Source organism: Perca flavescens, chromosome 14 (genome assembly GCF_004354835.1).
Source record: "Perca flavescens isolate YP-PL-M2 chromosome 14, PFLA_1.0, whole genome shotgun sequence".
Classification (NCBI taxonomy): domain Eukaryota; kingdom Metazoa; phylum Chordata; class Actinopteri; order Perciformes; family Percidae; genus Perca; species Perca flavescens.
The window spans coordinates 21,824,918-21,848,720 of record NC_041344.1 but is presented as its reverse complement, the minus strand read 5'-3'; the positions used below and the strand labels follow the sequence as shown (position 1 = coordinate 21,848,720).

The following is a 23,803-nucleotide window of genomic DNA, read 5'->3' as shown; positions in this document are numbered from 1 at the left end:
TTTTCCTCATCATGCACAAAGTTTATAATCTGCAGAACGCTCAACGCACGAGCTTCTTCTCTTTTGATGGTACAGTGACCTCTGACATGCACACACCCTCCTGTCCTCCAAGCTGCTGTTGCCATGGAAACCACAGTGTTACGATGGCAAAGATACCTTTTTTTCCTGGTATTTGTTAATTTAATTTATTTAGGTGGTTAAACATAAATTATTTAACCCCCTTAATTTCTTTGTAATATCCTGTTTATTCGATTATAGCAATTACCATGCGCCTGGACTGTAATCTCTCTGGACTTTAAGCGCGCTAGCCCAACAAATGCCAAATGCCTGAAAGACATCCACGTCTATTCTGAAGCCTCAATACGTGCACGTGAACCAAGAGCTCTAAAATCTTCGTCTCAGTTTCAGAGTACATCTGCGGACGTGCTACCCTGAAAGTAACCCTTAGGTAATGGGTTGCGTGTTGTAGAAAAGCTCCATTCCTGCCTTTCAGCGTAGGGGAATAGATTCCGTGGCTGGGATCAGAGCAGAGACAGGCCGAGATGGACGGAGACCGAGAGCCTCCCATTGGGAGTTCTGTCAAACACTCGTAAAACCATCCCTGCTTTACCGCCACCGCTGTCACCATGGCAATAGTTTCAGCTTTACACAGGGGCCAAATGCAGTATTACACTTGTGGGAGAGGAGAAGCGGAGGCTGTGTGCACAAGGAGACGAGGGAGGGGTTTCAATATACTGTGTATAGTGAATGTATTGTAACGTGTCTGTTGTCAAGTGCTTTTAAATTATATTTTCGTATGTAATGTGGAGACCAATGTTTCCTTTTTGTATGGGGGACAACAGGTTCTAAGCAGAGTGACTTGTAAATTATGTCAAACTGTCTTTCTATATAAAAGAGAAGCTGCGTAAATGTAAACAGGAAATGACTGAAAAAAAACCCCAGTAAAAATAAAGTAAAAAGCTCTGTAGCTCGGACTAATGGCCATGTTATTTCTTCCCTTTTCAGCCCATATAGAAGAAAACATCACAGCTAAATGCATCAAGACAAGCTTACTTTATTCATAAAGATCTTTGCATTACACATTTAAACCACCGTCCTGACATTCTCACATGAAAAGGGCTGCATCGGACACATGACATACACACACACACATTTGCCGTGTGATTACTGGGCATGTGCAATTTTTAAAGCCTGAATACAACACTGTCAGGGATCACTTTGTAATGACAGAAAAGAGACAAGCGGTGATGTGGAGCCCTACGGAGACACACATAGAAATGACACTCACTCGTGATTTGGACTTGCACGCAAAGCAATGACTTTTTCTTTACAGTTCTAACTTTAAAACGTGGAATTACATAACAAACAAAAGTGTCTGTAACTTAGTGTCCAGCAGTCTATTTGCCTAAAATGTGACAGAACTCCAGTAAAATAAAGAGACCAGCCCAGTTTCTTACCAACCGACCAGAAAGTAAAACTTCATTGGTCCATCATTCTTTCGTCACTAAAACATTGAGGGAGTAACAATGAGGGGAGGCAGGGGTCACGACAGTAATTCACAGGTCTCTCCACAACTTATACTTATTTTCATATGTACAGTACATTCAGAATAAAGCCTTATTTAGTGCAGATACATGAAAACGTAGTGCTGTTTTTATTTAAACCATCTGGCGTCTTGTACGTACAGTGTTAATGTAGTTTTGGGAGAAATCAAAGATCACTTCCCATTCAAATAAAAATAAAACAAACTCCACCACATCACTCTTCAATTAAATAGACACACTCAGATGACTCTTTAAGACATCGCGTATTCAGATCTCACTCTGCATTTACACTTTAAAAAAAAAAATCATTTTCTTATCCCTTCTGCCTTTGCAAGCAATAGACAATTAAAAGAAGAAGATGTCTTGGCTGCTTTATCACGTGATAATCCTCCTCATTGTATATAATATTCAGTGTAGTTAAAGAACAGGGACATTGACATACTAAAATGCTTTCTCTTCAAAGTCCTGGTTCAAGCTCTTGCTACAATTCACTCTTTTCGCTTGAATGGCTGAAATTGTATTAGTTTCGAAAAACAAACAAATGCATGCACTACCGATGGTGCTTTAATCCCTTGAAGCAGAAAGATGAGCATAGAAATGATAGAAAAGTAAAAGGACCGTGGCACGTTTCCCGAGTGTTAATAACCCCTTTTACCCATGGTGTATTCAAGGTGAAAGCTACCCTACTTAATAAAACATCTTGGTGAAGTTGCCGCCACAGGACAAACTCTGCTTCCTGGACTACAATCTTTCTAACCTTTGTTAAGATTGCAAAAAAAAAAAAAAAAAAAAAAAAAAGGTGCTAATGATTGTTTATTAACAAGACAACTTAACCCAAAAAGCTGACGACACACATTTACTCGTACGGTATGTCAGAATTCTAGGTTTGCCCTTTACACCCTTCATTCGATCTGCTCGAAGTTGAGCACGTGGCCGTCAAAGTGCGTGAGGACGTGCCTCTCGAACAGCTGCTGCTGACAGTTGAGGGGGAACTGCTCGGAGCACATGGGGCAGACCTTCCAGTGGCTTTCCACGTGCTGCTCGAAGCTGCGCTGCTCAAAGTGGGGCGGGAAGATCACCTCGCACAGCGGGCAGCGCTTGTGAACACTACTGGAGAGAGAAGAGGAGACGAGTAGTGGGGAGACAGGTGAGATGGGTCCGTTTGGTTCGGATCATATTTTGGTAATATGTACACGGAATTAACCGTCCTTGCATTCAGTTAAAATCAGACTGTGACTTTTATAAACATCCCTAAATAAGAAATGACAAACAATGACAGTGTATGTTTTTAATTCCCCTTCCTCTGTTGCAATTGTTGCTCGGATTGGCCGCGGTTACACTAGTCTTTTCAATGCAACTTTTGTCATCCGATCATGCCAGGATTTTGCTGGCATTGGGAACCGATCAGCCAGACCGCATGCCGAGGTGGCCTATCTTTCGGATATCTGCTATATTTTACTGTTTTATATATATATATATATATATATATATATATATACACTGTAGGAGTCATGCTAACTTACTGCTGATGAAAACCCAACATATGATTTTGCTGCTTCACTATAAAAACTTTTAAATTTCATAACGGGGTTATTGGGATGAATTTATAGTAAATGAAATGTGCTAGACACACAAATACGGAGACAGCTGAGTTTCAATCTGGTTCATCAGATCACAAAAATCGCATTGAAAAGACGAGTGTAAACCACAGCCTTTGTTACATGTTTTTGACCGTCGATCCAGAATTTTAGTTTAGTCCATACATAAACAGGAATGTAAGGACGTGGTTTTAAAGGGCTTCATACTCAAGACAGATATGACAGTAATGTTAAACAAGAAAATGGAAAAATGTATGTATTTCGATAGTATCTGTAGGGATGAATATTCAACCCTTGGTGTACACATGACCATAAAAACTGCCACCACTTTACCCTGTGAAGTCAGCTAGCCAACCTGGCCTGCAGGTCTAGCCAAAAAGCAGGGGATTTTAATTTCTATTTTATTTTTGTATTAGCCTTGTGTAACTCACCACTGGCATAGGGGTCGACTGCCTTACTGGGAAAAGAAATCCCTCCCTAACCTCTCTTTGCTATCTGTTTTAATCAATGCCCTTGTGTAATCTTGTTTCTTCATCATGTGTTTTGATTTTGAAAAGTCTATTTATTCTAAAGTATGCGTGTGGGTAGGCACACTACCTGGAGTCAAAGCAGAAGCTGCCCCTGGCTTCTCTACGTCTACTGGACTGATGATCACAGGACGGCTGAGCGCCATCAGCAGCCTATGAAACACAACACAAACGCACACAAAAGGATGGAAAATGATGGCCGTCTATTCGCTCATAGAGCTGTGTGGCACACACAAACGCAACCTTTGAAGCTGTTTACTAAAAAAAAAAATCAAATAACTGAACCACTATAGATACGTGTCGTGTTGCTATTTAAAGAGCAACACACTTTCCTAAAAAACCTTCCTCAATAATCTCTATTCAGTTTGCTCCAAAACAACAATAAGATATAATCCGACAGACACTAATGGGTCTTGGGTCTGTCCCTTTGCAAAATCTCCCCTAATTACTCTCCAAGCCCTTGTTATCTTTGTCTCTCTTGAGCTCTGAGGGAGTGACAGTAATTAGAGCTTTATGCAAATTAGTTCATAGCTTCATATTTTAAGGGCAAGCTACTATTCCCTTCATTCAGTGAGGAGGAGCACTCCAGAGACGGAGAGAGAGGGATTACCGTGACAGCAATTCTTTGGATGCTGAAAACACGAAGTGAGGGTAGGAAGGCAAAGGCTGGGATCACAGTTGGTTTGTCATGCACTTATGCTGCTTTGAAAATGGGTAGACAGTTCTACAAAAGGATACCACGAACATTGCTGTAATGAGATCAAATTGACGCCGTGATCAATTATGGTACTACGAAATGTTTTCATCATTAATTCTATCTTTGAGGAGAGCGGGGCAGAAACAAATGATGTTTGCATAATCGGATGCGTGTGAAACCTCGATTGATACAGATACTCCAAAATAATTCCAATTTTGTTGGCTTGGTAATGAATGTCACACAAGCCTGGCTTGTAGTCTGGTGAGTCGGTGAGTTTCCGTCCTGTATGGTCGTATGCACTTACATTCCTTGGCTCCTCCGGTGGAGGCTCCAGGCTCTCAGGGGGGCTCGTGCTGCGGGAGGGCTGGATGCAGACCACCTCTCCGTCCCAGCCTGGTGCCCCGGGGCCCGGGCTCGGGGGTGTGATTGGGGGTGCACAGGGTGGGGCGCAGGGTGGGGCCTCAGGCGGAGGACGGGACATGTGCTCAGGAGAAAGCGCAACATCCACCAAGTCTAGAAAAAAAACAGTAACACATGGGAGGGTTCGTCCTGACCAAATTTGCAGCAAAATATAACTGAAGGAGAACAGACGGATGCAGAGTGGAAGAGAACATGAAAGATCAAAGTTTGACTTCCTCCCACCTCTTGTTGTGTCAGTGGAGTAGGGGTTGCCGTACTGCAACTCTGCAGGCCTGTGTGGAACCAGTGGGGGAGGAGAGGGGTCCTGCGGGTATGGCAGGGGGTAGCGCAGCACCATCGGCTGCCTGATCTCAGCACCCTGAACACCAGCTTCCTGCTCCCTCTGCCTGGACACAAAGCGCTGCAGCTCCTGGAGGGGAGAAGGAGACAAAATCCATCCCTGAGTGTCACAGTACCTCACAGGGGTAAACTACATATTGTTAACATGTCTTTTAAACTGATATTTCTGGTGCTCCTTAGACTATGCAAATCACTTTGAAAATATACAGATAGGAAGCCAAACTGCAAACAGATGCCACAGCATAAATACATTAGCTCATACATCTTTTACACACACACTGTCCATTTCCCCATAGTTGCTTACAAATTCCTATTTCATCCATTTATACTATAAATATTTGTCATTATTTTCTGTCTTTCAGTATGATGTCAGCTATACTTTCATGTTTTCCTTTCACAGTAAATCCTCCGTTGCAGATCTTTGTTGTAGCTAAATGTGTAAACACTGTCAGCACAAGCCAACATGATGGTTTGAAGAGACAACAGCTGTGGAAAAAAGAAGTTCAGTCAGGGTTTCCATGGCGCAGTTTCACCGGTGGAACCACACGGTGAGTAAATATCTTCAGCTCAGATTTAAGTTTCCCCTCTACATTGTTTCTGCCCTTTGTGATTATATCTGAAGCAAGAGCATTAGTACCCTACTCATTACTGTAATGGGTTTCGGACTCTTGCTCCCTCTGCCCGGGCTGTGCTGATAAAGGCACTCGCCCTCTCCCTCTTCCACTTCCCTCCTTCCTCCCGCTATTCCCCCCCCTGACCTCCTCTCTCGACGACTTCATTAGTGCGCAGCTATAAGGTTTAACATTTAAACCAGGGTTGGGAAGGTTAAACAGACATGTCGTGTGGCATTTGCACTGTCTAATGGCACTGTACCGATGGGCGAAAGAAGAAAGTATAGATGTATTAATTAGTGGGTAGTGGGAAGTATGGAGAAGGGAAGGAAAAGACACTGCACTAAAACGCTCATAATTGAATGTGATGATATTGCTATGGACTTTAGTTGAGAGCCTACATTATCTACATAGGTGAGTTCTACTGTCAGTAGGTTTCGGTTAATATGGAAATGTCTGTAGTTTGAAAGTTACACTACTGTACTGGAAACAACCCGTCGTGTTTATAAAGCTCATACTGTATAGCCGGTATCACCAAATTGCGGACCGTGGTCTGGACCTGGACCAAGTGACTGTTCAATCCAGACCTGTGACCAATTTCTGATAAATGAATGAGAATAAATAATTATCCTCATGGAGCCTTGTTTATTTTTTGTCCGACAGTGGCAGCTGTAGGCCACGAGCACAGCTAAATCAGTTGATATGGCAATCATTTCACTCAACGGTGTGTAGATATTTCACTCGAGAGAATAACATAATCTGAGAGATGAGAGAGAGATGACAGCATGAAGCAACTGACCCTGCTACTTTCTGGCTGTTTTCCAGGCTCACCAATGAGCACCTACACACCTACACATATGCATGAGAATGGCACTAACCAAGCCAAGCCAAGATTCAAACTACTGGCAGGGCAGTCACAGGCCCATTTCTCTCACCAGAAAAGGGAGTAGAAAAAAAAGGTAAAAAGAGTAAGAAAAAAGAGAAAAGGGGCTGCTCTAAGCTCTGTTTGCAGCTTTTCTAAAAAATTTTAATTTATTTTATTCAGAAGATTCTATCTTGTTTTGTTTTTACTTGAAATGTAGGCCTTAAGTTCATTGTGCTAGAACTAATTGTATCTATGGTAAAGATTGAATTTGTTTGTCTAATGCAAGTTCAATTTGTCTATTTTAAACGTACCCTTCTCTGAAAATGAAATGTTGCTGACATGACAGGACGCAATTTAGATACTATTAGGTTCGGTCCTTTGCTGGGAGCAAATTTTAGTAACTGGCCCTCTTTAAATGATAACTGAATACCCCTGCTGTAGAGTGCTTTACCTCCTGTAGTTGCTCTTTGTCTCGGAGGGCCTGGGCGAGGTTTCGCTTCAGCTCTGTCACCTCGCTGGCTCGCTCTGCCATGTGCACCTAAAGACGGGGGAAAGAGTTCATACAAATGCAGCACAGAATGATATTATGTGTACATTAAATAACATTCAATATATAACATTGTACATGGAAAAGGTAGTTTTCATTGTCTTTAAGACGGCAATCATTGTGCTTAAGGCGTGCAACCATTGTTCCGTTAATCCCGATCTCTCTCCCTAGTCATTGGTCTACTGTCAACTATCTGATGATGTAGAACATGTCCCCTTAATAATAATAATAATAATAAAAACAACTGTTTCATTAGTGAAAAGGAAAGAACATAAGATATTAGCTCATGCTGTTTTGCATATCACAGAAAGGCACACACGCAATAATGTAGCTCTCCACTGCTCCAAATAGTAGACAGGTAAGGCAGAGGTTGAATAATAAAATAATTAGGGCTGCAACTAACAATTACTTTCGTAATGTAGTAATCTATTGTTTTCATTGATTAATGTGTATAAAATCTCCCAGTGCCCAAAGCAACATCTTCAAATGTCTTGTTTAATCCGACCACCAGTCCAAAAACCAAAAATAGAATTTATTTATATCCCCTAGGAGAAAGAAGTGCAGCAAAAACTCACAACTGAAAAGCTGGAACTAGGGACCGTTTGGCATTTTGGCTTAAAAGTGCTTAAACACAATTAATCAAATATCAGAAGAGTTGTTGATTAATGATACGTACATTGACAAATCGATTCAGCTCCAAAAATAACAAACTAACATAAATGGTGACAGATTCTCCCAGAGTTGATGGAAAGGGCGCATCTTAACTTTAATGGCACGGAGACGAACCCTTTCCCTTTATTTTCACTCCATTTGTGTTAACTGACGAAGAGGAATCAAGGAAAGCAAGTGAACTAAATATTTGGCCGGTTGAGTTTTATTTAACCTGGATCGGCGTCAAATGTGTGGCGCTTACTGTAAAACACACAGCTAGAGCCACAGAAACCCAGTCTGTGCACAGGGCAGACTGTAGCGGACCAGGGGATCGTAGTAAATCTCCTACGTTCTAACAGGACTGACCCTGTGGGATAGTTTACATGGCTAGTTGCCTGCTCTTCTCTCATTTTATCCCATCACAAAGGTTCCAAATCCCCTCCCTTCCCGCGGTTTCTTTTTCTGCTTCATGTCTTTCTATCCTACCTTTTTTCACTCTTAAATTCTGTTTGCTTCTTCGGCTTTCCCCGTCATTCTCTTTTATCTCCTTCTGTCCTCTCTCGCCCTCCCCCTCTTTCATAAATTTACTGCGTAGCATTAGAGGGTTAAGTTCAGGTGAAGGGATTCTGCAGCAGTGGATTTCTGTGGCCCCCTCCAACCCCTCACTCTCTGTCTATTCCTCTCCCTGGGCCCATCCTCTGGGTGGCTGATGTAAACAGCCGTAAAGCATGGTGCTCTGCGGCTGCCTATCTTGTCAGTCTCCGGGGCCATTAAGAGCGGCTCGGGGCCCGGGGCACTCGCCTCAGACAGGAGACTCTATCAAAGACATCGGAGAGCCTTATTTACAGCGCCGATAAACACACACTCACTCATGGAGTTTAAATGCCAGTAGGTACTTTGGCAGACATTCACATGCAAAATGCAACAGGCCCACATAGACACAACGAGCTCAAGTGCTCGTATTGAATCACACACACACATACCACACACACTGGCTCATGTGTGGCATGGAGTAACCCGGTTACTCTGGTTAATGCATGCTCATGTAAACTGTTATGACCATTTGCTACTCTGTGTACCAAGTGTACTAAGTGCAATTGTTGCTATTTATAACCCAATTAACACAATAGACCTCCAACAACAATTAGTTAATGTATCGGAGTGCTGCCAGCTTTATTCCCCCCCTTTGAGTCCGCAATCATAAGACACCTTTTCAAAGTTTGTCTCATAGTTTTTTGTTGTTGCTTTTTTAGAATGTTTTGTAACAAGTGCCATATTAATCAAATAGAAAAGTATTCAATATGGATTGATTATTAATATATATATATATTAATAACATGTAATTTATCAAGCAAAATTAAGGAACAAAAGTCAGACATTTCGCTGCTTCCAGCCTCTGAAATGTGAGGACTTGCTGCTTTTCTTTGTTTTATATTATTGTAAATGTAATATGAGATTTTTGCACTTGTAGATTGGACATAACAACCTACTTGAAGATGTGATTTTGGACTCTGGGGACTATTTTGTGACATGAAAATATGTCATAAGTCCAAAGCCCTAATTTCACATAAAAAAGATACACTCTTAGAACACTGTGTTCATAAACATCTGAGTAGACAGTAAATGCTATTGCGTAGGGCTGGGCAATATATCGATATTATATTGATATCTTGATATGAGACTAGATATCATCTTAGATTTTGGATATCGTAATATCGTGATATGACATAAGTGGTGTCTTTTACTGGTTTTAAAGGCTGCATTACAGTAGAGTGATGTATTTTTCTGAACTTAACAGACTGTTCTAGCTGTTCTATTATTTGCCTTTTCACCACTTAGACATTATATCTACATTACTGATGATTATTTATATACAATTTAAGTGTGAAGATATTTTGTTAAAGCACCAATTGTCAACCCTAGAATATCATCGCATATATCGATATCAAAGTATCTGGTCAAGCATATCATGATATCTGATTTTCTCCCTATTGCCCAGCCCTACTATTGTGTGTTTTGTTTACACCAAAATGTACTTATAAAATGAGTCAGACCTATGTTAAAGATCAAAGATGAATACAGGACAAAATAACTAAGTAGCTGCCTTGCTTCAGGGCTTGTACACACAACCTCTGACCAATGGGAGAGCACTGAGCCCTCATATGGTGTCTATGTTTGCGTGCGTCTTACTCTGAATCGTTCCTCCTCGTTGGCCAGCCGCTGTTTGAGCGTCTCGTTGATCGCACACTGCTGCCTCCACTTCTCCTCCATCATTGCCAGCTCCTCCTCCACCGAGCGAGTCTGTGCCTGCTCTGCCTCCCCCATGCTACCCCCCCACCTCCAGCAGCATCTGGTGTTCCACAACATCCCTCACTTCCTCGGCCTTCCCTGCCATTTCCGCCTCGCTGTTCACATCGGCACTCTGCCTCTCGTTCTCTACCTCCACCCAGCTCGTCATCCTTAGGCTCTCCTCCGGCAGGCTGTCCTTCTTCTCCTCTTTTTCTTTCTCTTTGTCTACTCTCTCCCTGTCCTCCCCTTGGTTTTCTTCTCCCTCAGCCTCCACCTCGACCCTCTCCTTTGGCATTTTCTCTCTCTGACTTTCTTCCCTCTCTGTGCTTATGTATGCATCAGTGTGTGTGGATTCCCTGTTATTAGGTTCTGGTGTGATTGTCATCTCAGCGGCTTCTTGTAGGACTGCAGTAGCTATATTCCCTGTAAGAACAATACATAGTCAGCAGGGCAGTTAGATTCAGGTATTAGCACTTGAATAGAATTGCTAATTATCGATATTTCAATACAATCACTTTAAAAAATATCTTTTAACAGTGGTAATAAAAAACAGGACAAAGAAACACTGCAATTAACATGTTTGGTGTAATCACTATCCTGTACCCAGGCTCATCTACGTTTATTTACTTTCTACATTTTCAAGAAATAATCTTGACATTTTTTAGAGAATCTGCATCAACCTGCTGTTTTAAGATTTGCATGTTAGTGTGTCTTGTCATATGGAGTGATAGTAGAAGCATAGTAAAAAAATGTGTTTTCTTTATGTCAAAAACAAAAAACAACAACAAATAAGAGATGAGAGTACCTTTTCTACAATGAATTTCTCTCAGAATATTGGAACACTGATGCAGATCAAATTTAAAGGTCCAGTGTGTAACGTGTTTAGTTGTTCATTATCAAAATCTGTGTAGCCCGTTCACAAACTTTTTCGTGAATATTTACCTCTACCATCAATTCCAAGTACTCCTTTTGGCTTGAAATTTTCACATGAACTGGGGGTAGACGCTCCATATTCATGCGCCATCTTGAAATACGTTAGCCGGTAAGGGACAAACAGGACATACTGCTCCACCTTTCGCGTTTTCGCTGTCACATGATAAACTCACAGGTGCTGCTAATGGGTATTGTAGCTTCCCGGCCCCCGGCAAGTTTGAAGAAGGAAACATGGAGGACTACACGTATTCAAAATAAAAATTTCAGGAACAGGAGTCTTCTTCTTCGCCCAGAAAAAGAAAAAGGATATTGAAAAGAGCAAGAAACCAGCTTTTTGAAGGGTGAAGGCTACCGTACCTGTAATACGTACTTTGAACTGCGTGGCGCGAGAGAGTTGATTGCGATGTATGATCTCAACTCTAGATGGGAGAAATTCCTACACATTGGACCTTTAAGCACTTGGGCAGACATATGAAACCATATATACTGTTGGCATGGTGTCAAAACATGCATATACTGTACATATATATATATATATAGTACTTTTGCAGTTGAATTGTACCTGCTGTCGGTGACTCTGGACTAGGGGTCATTGGCTCCTGTGTTGTCTCGGTGGATGCATTTCTCTTTGGCTCCTGCAAAAAAAAAAAAAAGAAATAAGTATCAACAACATGTTTTTCCTACTACTTTAGACATAAACTGGCCTGCATGCAATATTTCCTTTTGTAGAAGTTTTACTATACAGTACTCACCCCCTGTGACTCAGTTAGGTTCAGTTTGGCCACCTGCCTGCGGAGGCGCTGACACTCCCGGTACTTCTCCTTGTAGTGCTCAGCCGCCATGTGAAGACGCAGCTTCAGCTCCTCCACCTCTCTCTGCAGCTCGGCCTCTGCCTCTGACACCACCATCATGCTGGGCGTCATCTCCCCACTGGTCCCGACACACTGAGAGTGAAGGAAATACATAGGACATTTTCAAAACCCTTTTTCCATGCTATCATAGCATAGAAAGAGAAAGACAAAAAAAAAACAGAAGATGGACACTGACCACTTCCTTCTGTGCAGTGCTCCTCATGCGGTCTAGCTGGCTCTCCATGCGTTGGCACTCGGCCTGAGCATCGGCTAGACTGGCACGGAGCTTGTCAGCTTCCAAGCGGGCGCGGTACAGCTCGGTCATGGTGTGGTCGCGGGCGCTGGCTGAGTCGCGGAGCTCCGAGGCCAGCAGGGAGGCCTGCTGCCGGGACGCCTGAAGCTGCTCCTCTGCCTGACGGAGCTGCTCACGCACGCGGGCCAGATCTGCCTAAAGACATGTCGAGGGAAATTATACATAAATTATATATACAGATTAACTGATTTTACCATACAGACACACACACATACGGGTACGACCACCACTACCTTGTCAGCCTTGTGTGCCAGCAGCTCTTTCTCCAGGCTGTCCCGCTGGGCAACGCAGAGCCTGAGCCTGTCCAGCTCCTCCTGGAACTGGGCAATGGTCACCTCCCGATTCAGCTCCACCGCCTTCAGCATCTGCAGCTCTGCGCTCAACTTAGTGTTCTCCAGCTCGGTGCTGCGCAGGTGGGCCTACACATGTGACAACAGAGACAGAGAAAAGCGCAAAAGTCAGAATAAAGACGGAATCACACAGGCTTCGGTAGTCAAAATGCACCTTTTCATTTATCCAGCCTTTCAGCTATGACAAGCTTTCTCCCACCTTGTAGAGGTCTCTCTCGTCTTTCTCATTCTTAAGCAGGCTCTCCAGGCTGTCTCTCTCTGCTGTCAGCTTCTTCAGACGGTCACGCAGACTGCGACATTAAATGATGAAATTAAGTTTTGTACAGCTTCATCCTCAAACCAATCCCCCCCACATCATTATATCACACTAATTCTCAATGCCATTCATGCTACTGTTTAGTAGAAACCTCAGAAGACCTTTCTTTTTTTTTAAAGATAATTTTTTGGGGCATTTTAGGCCTTTATTTCCATAGGACAGATGAAGACATGAAAGGGGAAAGAGAGGGGGAATGACATGCAGCAAAGGGCCGCAGGTTGGAGTCGAACATGCGGCCGCTGCGTCGAGGAGTAAACCTCCATATATGTGCGCCTGCTCTATTAATTGAGCTAACCCGGCCACAGAAGACCTTTCTAATGGTATAATGTGTGTGTATGTTCTCAAACTATTAACCACGGCCTACTGAATGCCAGTTTTAAAGGGGTTGAGGAAAAACTTTTTTGAGGCTGTGTTTTGTGCCTTGCATTATTTTTGTGCACACAATGTAGACAACTGGAACGATGAAGATGTTGAGGAAGCAGAAGACAAAAAAATCTTCAAACACAGTTATTTAAACGGTCACGTCCTCACAGAAATGGATGAGTTTGGATGATTGATGTTCATGTGTGAGCGTTCTCCACTCACCAATCGAGCTCCGTCTCCTTTTGCAGGCCTCTCTGGGTGACTCCCAGCAGGTCCTCCTCCAGCTGGCGGACGCGGTCCATGGCCTCTGTCAGCCTCCTCCTCACATCCTCCCTCTCTTCTGACAGGCCCTGCGACGAGCGCAGCAGCTCCTGCGGGACAGAGAAGCCGCTGCGGATCACAGCGACAGGCGCTACAGCCAATCACAGCAGCTGAATCAGCAGGCTGAACTAGGCGGAGGAGAATTAATGCTAAACAAAGTCAGGAACTTATGCAACACTTCTGATTAATCACAGATGGTACTATTTCACGTGACGTACGACAGTCATGTTGCATATACAGGATCTATTATATGTTGCATATCATTTATCATTTGTATCTACACTCCGTTGGCACTTTTTTAGGTACACCTACAACTAAAGTAGTCTACTACTTTACAAAAATAAATGAATGTTCAGTTTTTGTCTAAAATGTTTTAGATTTGCACTAATCTATAATTTTCAAATATTTGCAAAAGAAATCCTAAATCATGTATATCGTCGAAAGTATTATAATTCATATAATGTAGCTTTTAAATCTTGTATCAATCAGGTTTTCTTTTTTTTTTTTTTTTTTTTTTAAAATACTTTTTTCTGTTCCCTACCTCTATAGCCTGCTTCAAGTGCAGCTGTGACATGTGGATTTCTCCCCTGGGGATCAGTCTTATCTTATCAATCACAAATCACCATACATAAATAACATCATGACTGATATCAGCCTTTTGATGGATGCAGAACACCCACTCAGTGTCTGAGGTTATTGAAAAAAAAAAAAAAAGCATGCTAGTATCAATTAATTCCTTAAAACAATTGGCTGGTGGAGCACAACAGATCATATGTAAGGTCTTTTTTCTCTGTGTGGTGTGACCGCTGAGGAAATGCCTTGTTTGAACTTGCTGCTAATCAGCAGTAAAGGACGGTAAATCATCCACAGCCAATATTGGTTGTGACAGAACAACATTCCTCTGCACACACCCTCCTTTCAATTTGTCGCGTTCACACACACACACACACACACACACACATACTCACTCAGTCACACGCACACACACACACACACACACACACACACACACACACACACACACACACACACACACACACACACACACACACCTGCACATTCAAGGACATATGGAGACAGGCAGATAGTACAGCCATCATTCAAAAAGGACAGAGTGCACATGCACACACCAATCCATACTCAGGCCTGTCTCCCTCTGGGCTTGGCTCTGCACAGATTACTGTATGATTTTTACGGCTGGCGTTTGAGAAGCACTTCAGCAGTGCATAAAGACCTTATAAAAAGTGTACTCGTAAAATTAGCAGCCACAAAATATGTACTTATGTTTTCATGTTAAACTCAGTATATTTTCATCAGCCTGGTATGAGCTAACACACCTACTGTAAATGCTCTACAAAAGAGACACACACCTACTCACACAAGTCGTATATCTACAGATGGACATGCCTGTTGAACGAAAAGCAGCATGGTAATGACAGAGTGTGTGTATATTACCACGTAATTTATGGCGATTTTGTCCTTCGTAAAAAGAGCAGCGGACTAACTCAAAGCAGCCTGCTCTAACTCTGAGCCTAGTCCGGAGAGCTGCACTAGGGGGCGATATGAGACTAGAGTCAAACTCCCAAATCTTTTGGCAAGTTTCAGAGTTTCACTTCTCCCTCCTTCTGCAACCCCTCTCTCTGCTTTCATTGAGTTTACTTGAGTTGACTGTTTTTAGGCGTGTGTGCCAAGATATACTGCTTATCATATGAGCAACTTATAAAATACAAACATCTGAAATCTGACTCATTCTGGTGAGTGAGTGAATGTGGAAGGAATGAAGTAAAAAGGAGATGGAATTGAGGTAGAAGTTAACTTTCAAAAAAGGTGAATAATGTTCCCAAATGTACTGTATCTTTCGTCCCCTTGCTTTAGCAAAATAACTTCAATAAACCAACTCAATAAACACTGAAAATTGGGAAAGACAAAGACAGAGACAGACAGGAAGACAGACAGACAGAAAGAAAATGGACAGTGAGAAAACAGTGGCCACTGAATCGCGTGACTGAGTGGTGTTTGTCCCTGAGGCTGGGCAGGGCTCTTTTTTCAGGCAGGCGGTTTTGCGGACTACCCTCCTCTCATTCCACACACAGACTAAAAGGGTTTGCAAGCGGGTGGCATAATGAGTGTGTTTGTGTGTGCATGTATGAATGCACATTAGAGGGGCCCTGTGGTGTGCAACCTGAATGTGAGTGTGAGAGTGAAGTGGGGGGGGGGGCAGTTTTTGCATGCGTATGAGCGCGTGTGTGTGTGTTTGACGTCATGTTTGTTCACTCTGTGGTTGCGATGGCATCGTCCCTGACGCCAGATGCCCAAGAAAACTGCGACCCAATTCCGTTCTGGCCCACTGAGTCAGGTCGTTAAAGAGGGAGAGAAAGACTGGTGTGCAGAACACACACACACACACACACACACACACACACACACACACACACACACACAAATATACACACGATTACCCACACACACACACTCAAGCAAACAAATATACACACGAATACCCCCCCCACACACACAGACACACAAATACACACATGAATAGACACACACACACAGTGTGTCTCTCAAACATGGACAGAGATTATTCATAAATTTGAGCTGTGATCACTGGTGAGGAACCGGCTCCACACGTGTGTGCACACATTTACAGTATATACAAATACACACGCGCAAACCCACTGAACCTTACTTCAAGTATGAAAAAAGTATATACAACTATATTGGTTCCCAATTGGCTGAATTATTGAAAGAATGTATTTTTTTCTTTTGACTCCTAAATCAGTAACTATAAAAGTTAACTAGATGATAATGATCACCGGCTGTATAAGGAGGGGAGGAGCGTGTAGGATTGTGTGTAAAATGGGGAATCGGCACAATCTTTGACCTCACCTTAGACTCAGAAATGTTGCCATGTTTTCGGTTTGTTAAAAGACAAAATAAAACATCTAAAAATAAAAGCAACAGCATCTGCGACTGTGGCGGAGCCTCTCAGAGGTGGCAAAGTTTAAAAAAAATAAAAGTGTAAAAGAACAGGCTACAGTTGTTCATCTCAATGTTGCACAAATAACTTTTGATTAGTAATATTAAACCTTTATTTGATTATATAAATGCATTCAGAAACTATATCTGCTATATCTATACTAATGTGCGTTGTGTGCAAAAGAAGCACAACTCCCTGCCACCACTCTAACCTGGTTGTGTGTCCGCAGCAGGCAGCACGTCTCCCTCTCTTGCTCCCTCTCCCTGGCCAGTCGTTTCTGCTCCTCCTGCAGCTGCTGTTTCTCCTCCTGGAGGAGACGCATGGCCTTCAGCAGCTCCCTGCGCTCCTGCTGCGCCTCCTCCACATGCTGCCAGGCAGAAGGTAAGTTAAGGGTAAATAGAAGTTAGTTAGTTTTGTCCTGTTAATGTTAATGCCAAGTCTTGGGACAGTTAGTGTCATTTTGAAAACACCAGAAAAATGTTGTAAGATGCATATTTTTTTGAATTTGAATTGAGTTTTAGATAAGGTTCAATTTGTGTTGTATAATATATTATGTGATGTATCTATTGGTGTCTTGAAGGACAATCATGTAGTAGTTTATTAATGCCAAAAGAGGGATTTTTACTCTTCTCAGTGAGGTCAGAGGTCACATTCAGGTACAGAACAGAACCTCAAGATCTGGTAGGGATCTAGTGCCCTACTGTAGGACCCTTTAATGGGGGGGGGGGATGCAAGACCCAGAAACAAGTGGAAAATAGAAAAATGAATATCTTCATCTAGTGTAACATACCTCCAGAAGGCCGGTCTTGGTGGTGACGACTAGTATGTCCGAGTTGCTGTCGTCCTCGGTAACAGTCAGAAGCTCGTCTGTGGGTGTGGCTGACCTGAACTGGAAGGGCGTACTGGCTCCTCTAATGTCACCAACATGTGTGACATAACAAAACTGGTAGAACTCTCCATCAGATTTAGGAACATAATAACCTACAAAGAGATAAGAGTTTGCGTTCCCTTTTTTCATTTGAGTTCACATTCATTTAATCACATACCACTTATTTCATTTAATCAAGAAGTAGGCCTGGCCAAAACAATTTGACAATATGTACAACTGTTCTGCTTCAAAATGAAAAGATACTATAATGCATAAAAAACAAGCGAGCGATGCCACTTTCACACAGCACAGCAGGAAGAGTACATTTTTCTAAAAACATTCAATATTTCCATCATGTATATATGCTTATATTTCAAGCAGCTTTTAGCTACACTGGAGCACAGCATTCACATGTTAGGCCTGGTTCTCTGGGACAGAGGAGTAAGTACAGAACATCCGGCAGCCAACCGGTTTTACGGACTACTGACACACCACAGCACACTCTCATATTTTCACTATGTAATATCGGACCGTTCCAGGCCCAGTAAAACCAGTTTGCAGGCCCTCAACCTGTGTGTGTGTGTGTGTGTGTGTGTATGTGGTTTGAGAGGTTCTCAGGTCCCAGGCCGCCGTTTGCGGTTGTGTTCCCTTATTAAATAAAAGTGCTGGTTTTTATATACGCCGTAAAATGGAGGAGTTACTTTGGAATATCCTAGGTCTGTATAGTGGTTTACATAGTGTGTGTGTGTGTGTGTGTGACTGTGTGTACCTTGAAACACTACAGCCCTGTGCACAGTACTTCCTGGTTCGTAGTCTTCAGGCATAGGAGACCAAAGGAAGGTGTAGTAATCTCTGGCTGTGCTCCAACCCACCTAAGGACGTAAACAGCACCGAAAATAGTGATCCACAACATAAAAGACATCCCTACTGGACATCAATATGTACTATTACTGTACTACTACAAATATGTACTATGTTGGGGAAAAAAAAAAATCACATATTTCAGAAATGTTCTTCACAAATCATTAGACTTTAAAAAACACACTGAATGAAGAAATCTGTAGGATTACACACAGTTTTTTAAAGGCAAGAATGGAAACATTTAAAACCATGCCCCTTTATTCCTCTACACACTCCTCCTCCTCCTCTCTCCTTCCCCTCAGTTCCTTCCCCGTTTGGGCTCACAAAAAAAGAGGGGCAGTGAAGGTGTGAGAATGGGGTGGGAAGGCAGGGGTGTATGTAGCTTTGCGTGTGTGTACACACACATGCGCAGACTCGTGAGAGAGAACAGCCCACATGGAAATTAGAAGGGGGGGGATAGATAAGAACGAGGGAAGAAAAGGTGAAAATTTTACACAAAACTGGCAAGGGAGATGTAATTCCATGGATTTCATGTGTTGTTAGGTGACAGATGATGAAAGGGAATTGTGAACATCATAACTCAGGTCCTGCGTCGTAAATCTGTCGCACGCAACCGCACACTCTCCCTGTCTGGCCCGCTCACGCACACACACGCACACACACGCGCACACGCGCACACGCGCACACACACACACACACACACACACACACACACACACACACACACACACACACACACACACACACACACACACCTTGTTACATGTGCGATACCGGTGTGTGTGACATTACATAACATAACATGCACTTCAGCTGTGGATAACAAAACCCCCTGTGGCTCGATGGGACAAGAGAAAGTTTCTCAGCTGCCATATCACAATCATTTATTACAGGTTAGGCAGTTGGTTGACAACGGTATACTGGAAATTATAGGATGCACAGAACACTGGGAGGGATTACTTGCTTTTGTTTCATTTAAATGCCAAATGACTTTCAAAGATTAAATAATAACATGGCAGTAAAGTTTTACCATGTTCACATAAAAAAAAACATTTCTGCAGTTTAATACTTGAATAAACAACAATCAATTTATTTAATTTAAAAAAAAAAAAAAATTCCAGAAAAAACAACAACAAATTGGCCAATACCTGACAAAGCATTGTGTCAACTGTAAATCAACTGAGCTACTCAAACATTTGTCAAAATTTCAGGTTAGATAATGCTGTTGAATGATAAATAGTTGCAGTGTGACGCTTATCAACCCATTACACTCAGTATAATGTTATTCCAAACAAATGGTAATTGCCAGTGTGGAGATTTAGGCCAAGAACATTCTTTCCACATCCAAAGGTATCTCAGTGAGAGGCTAGGCTGTGACACCTGCCAAGTTTGCTTGTGTGCTCATGTGTTTGCTTAAGAGAACGGACATAAATAATTTTGCTAATTGCAGAGTGAAGTTGACTGACATTTAGTTAGGTATGGTGAGGCATTCCAACACAGGAGTGATGTTATAAAATAATCATAGGCAAAGCAGCTATCAATCATTCAGCCAAGGTGTGAGGGAACAGCACGATGACACTTTAATTATACACTCACACAACGGGTTTCTCCCGGCCGACCCAACAAACATGCCACAACCAAAAACCTCCACAGGGCTTTTTTTAGGAAGCTGTGTATGAGTGTTCATGCGGGTTTCAAATATTAAACTCAACCTAAACTAAACCAAGCTTTCACTGGAAAACAAACATCTTCAATTTATCATGTGTGGAACAAGTAGTACCATACTGAAAAACCAAAAAGAAAAAGAAACTCCCTAGCTTGATTAGAGTGTACACTGTTGATGTTTAATATACACACTGCGTGCGAGTACTGTTTGAGTGCACCACCACCTAAGTTTGTTACACAAGGATCCTTATTATTGTACTATTGACAGTTACAGCCACTAGGGGGTGTCTGTGCACAACTCAAATGAACATTGCCTGTCAGTGCAGTCTGAGTCATCCTCACAGCAAGTCAGCTTAATTGCTCTCGGTCTGAAACAGGTATCGCCTACAGACATGAAAGGTAAGAGGGAGAAAACGCTGTCTCCCTGAGTCATCTCTGCACAAAGGTATCACCTCTGGGAGGCAAAAAGACCACATGCCACAAAAAAGACCACATGCCACAATGTCATGCGAAAAATCAAATCAATCATTTTTTTTTAAATCCCCCAAACCTGTTGATTTTTACATTAGAGTTCCCAAACACACTAACAAACTTCAAGCCAAAACATAACATGTTTTAGCACTCGGTGGCATGAGTTAATTTTCTATTATAATCAAAGTGTTATTTGTAAAAGCACACAGACTTCTTGTTACATGCCCCACTGACAAAAACAAAACAAATGATTACAAGTTGAATGGTTTGTTATATCACTAATAATATATTCATGTATATATACTGTATCTATATCTATATATATATATATATAGATATAGATATAGATATATACACACATATCTACACACACACACACACACACACACACACACTTGCCAGAATTAAATAGATATATTTCTCTATGAATACAAAAAAAGACAGACATGTACATCAAAAGGATTAAAGAAGCGCGGTCTGCTTGTTCTCTGACATGAAGCACCATCAAACAGGTTTCATTAGCACAGATTACAACAATTACATTTTCCAATTGACTTTTTTTTTCCCATATAAACACAGCGTCTTTATTCCTTTTTAATTGAGCTGGTAGATTTGAAGTCAGTTCTTAAACAACAATAAAATGTTTGTCTTTTGACTTTACGAGACATTAAGTTTCCTAGTTCACATTTCCTGTTAATTACGTGTGAGATTTGATGGCCTTGATAAAAGGGCAGAGGGGGTGGTTGGTTAGCAGGAAGCAGAGAAAAGACTGATGGAAAGACAGAGGGGAGCGAACAAGTGAAGTGTGGGGGAAAGAGGTCCTAATAAGAATCAGAGTGGTTCATAAAGAGCACCAAATGTTTGCTCCCCCAGCGAGACCTACTGCAACCAGCCCACCATGTACACTCTTCCTCTTTCCGCATGCAGAACAACAGAACAACCACACCAAAGCTTGTGGTGAGGTTTTAGGCATGCAGTGAAGAGGTGAACCATTAGTGTCAAGGCGGATGTACTGTATGTGTTAATGTACCAACTGCAAACCTATGGCCAATTAATACAACCGTAGCACATAATCCATTGAACAAACACGTATGTAATGGGCTGGGAATAGTTCCATCTAAATATCTCTTTGTAACATAAATCATTCAGATTAATAAAAGTCCGGGCCTTAATTGATTTTGTTTGAGGATGTCTTTGAAGCATGGTGAGAGTAAAAGCTGCTGTGGTGTGTGTGATGTACCTTGAAGATGCCCACCCAGTCTTTGGGGTGGGGAGTGATGTAAGGGGTCAGGGTGTAGCAACACTCCAGGGGCGCCTGGGGCAGGAAACTCTTCCCCACGTTCTGAAAGATCACATGGGCAAAGTTGGACGTTTCCATGATGCTGACGCTGCTGCCCGGCGATGAGTCCACCACCTGGAACGATGACATTGTATCCTGTTGGTCACTTCATTTGTCTGTAAGACAAAAGAGCAGAGGACAGAGAAGATGAGCATCACACACAGTAGAGTGGAGGAAAGGTATAAGGCTTTCTTTCAGTCGCACACACCACAAAAAGACAAATGAAGTGAAGGTATTTACCATATTACGATCTAAAAAAAGGGTCTAGGGATAGAGGGTGGAACGTGCTCTACAGATTTAAAGCCCTTTGAGGCAACTTTGTGCTTTTTGTGCCGTTTAAATAAAATTGACTCAACTTAAAATAACCACTGGGCCTCAGTGTGCATCTTGCAGAAGAAAAACCTGCAGCCAATTGAAAAACAATGTATTTAATGTAGCCAAATCCATAATTACACAAAGAAACTTTTGTTTCATAACTTGCCTTTAGTGCTGCCACCAAAGCAACTGATTTTATTCAACTTTTTGTATTTATATATTGTGGTATTGTACTTATTGTACAATTGTACTTACATGGGAATTCCATGATTTTACTTTTCAAAGCCAACTGAGTAGTCATAGCAAGAAAGAACTACTAAGGTCTAAAAACAGTGGTATAATGTGTCGTCTGTGGCTTTGGAGGAGCTTTTTCAGGTCAAAGATGTGCATCGTGAGTCAAAGCCCTGGGCTTTAACCAGCCAGTGGTGGTGCAGGGCTCTACAGTGCGAGTGAAATACTTGCACTGTAGAGCCTTGCAGTGTAATGCAAATTGCATTATAGGACATATAGTATCCAGTGTTTGGAGCCTGACACATTACTAAAAGTCAAGCTATCTCTACAGCATCAATTTGACCATTCTTTTTAAAGTTGTCAAATCCAACAACTTTATAAAAAAAATACAACACTAAATTAGAGCTCCCATTTAAGTAAAGGTTACTTTCACCAAACTAAATACCTAGCTGATGTAGTTAAGGGAGTTGGAAGCCACAGTATACCCATCTACCAAAACACTACTCTGACTAATTACTTTACAGCAAGTCGACTCGTAACTGTTCAAACTGAGCATGTAGTTGTGGTCAAGAGTAGAGGAAGAACAGGTGTGAATATGTAGCTATTTGCAAGTGATGCTACCGCTTCAGCAATTCATCTTTTCCTTGATGAGAATAAAGCTAAAGCAGCTAAAAAACCCTCCTGCCCTACATTTCCATTAAACCCAAATTCTGACGAAGATATGAATGTGAAAGTGATTAAGTCATAACCGATTCTCAATTCTGCTAACCAGCTAACATACCATCGTCTGTATGGTGAGCCACGGTGACACCTAGTCAATTTGTCTCGAAAAAGCTCATGTAACGTTACAGCTATGCCATAGAGAATCACCTCGGTTAGTCAGAGGATCATCTTATTTTCGGTGGCTAGGCAGCTAACATGAGCTTGTGAACAGGCCATGTCGTGTCAAGTCACTCGCTAGCTAAACATTCTCCTCGTCGGTCAGCTAACGTTAGCTTGCTGACACATGACACGAACATTACAGCATTCATTTAGCTTGAAAATGAAAGAGTACCCTTTTCATATGAATTCCACTTGCAAAAAAAGAGGGGGTTTCTGCCGGGCAGGCCGATGTTTTAGCCACTGTCCCCGTTGTTGACAAAGCTCTGACGATGATGCGTCTCTTCCTGAAAGAGCAAATTATGCTGAACTTCCGGGATGCTGAGGAGTACCAATGATGCTGAGGATGCGGAGGGGGAGCAGACGTCTCGTCTGGAGAGAATTCAAATATCAATTACCAATTCTCTTCCCTTGCTTCATATATTTATATCCCTTCTGACATACACAACAATACATCAGGAAACAGGAATATATATAATACCACACTTAATAAATAATCAACACTGCTCCAAACACAAGAAGACAAAACTGACACTCATGTGCTCTATTAAGGTTTACTTATCTTTGCAATATCGTTATCAATATTTTATCAGTGCACTGTGAATACTGTGTATTAAACTCTTTAGTATGTTTACTTATTATATTTTGCCTTTACTGTT

At 42.0% G+C, this 23,803-nt stretch overlaps 1 protein-coding gene across 1 annotated transcript; it reads right to left on the bottom strand.

Annotated features, from left to right (window-relative positions):
• Window positions 1-1,038: 1,038 nt before the first annotated feature.
• tax1bp1a (Tax1 (human T-cell leukemia virus type I) binding protein 1a) lies at window positions 1,039-23,523 on the bottom strand. The gene is given in 18 exon segments (XM_028597350.1): window positions 1,039-2,654; window positions 3,740-3,822; window positions 4,671-4,879; window positions 5,009-5,195; window positions 7,053-7,139; window positions 9,990-10,124; window positions 10,126-10,511; window positions 11,584-11,656; window positions 11,774-11,965; window positions 12,069-12,320; window positions 12,419-12,604; window positions 12,735-12,825; window positions 13,437-13,585; window positions 16,727-16,882; window positions 17,306-17,496; window positions 18,153-18,255; window positions 21,621-21,835; window positions 23,320-23,523. Coding segments are annotated over 17 exon segments (2,877 nt in total). The 5' UTR covers window positions 21,810-21,835; window positions 23,320-23,523; the 3' UTR covers window positions 1,039-2,446.
• Window positions 23,524-23,803: the final 280 nt, after the last annotated feature.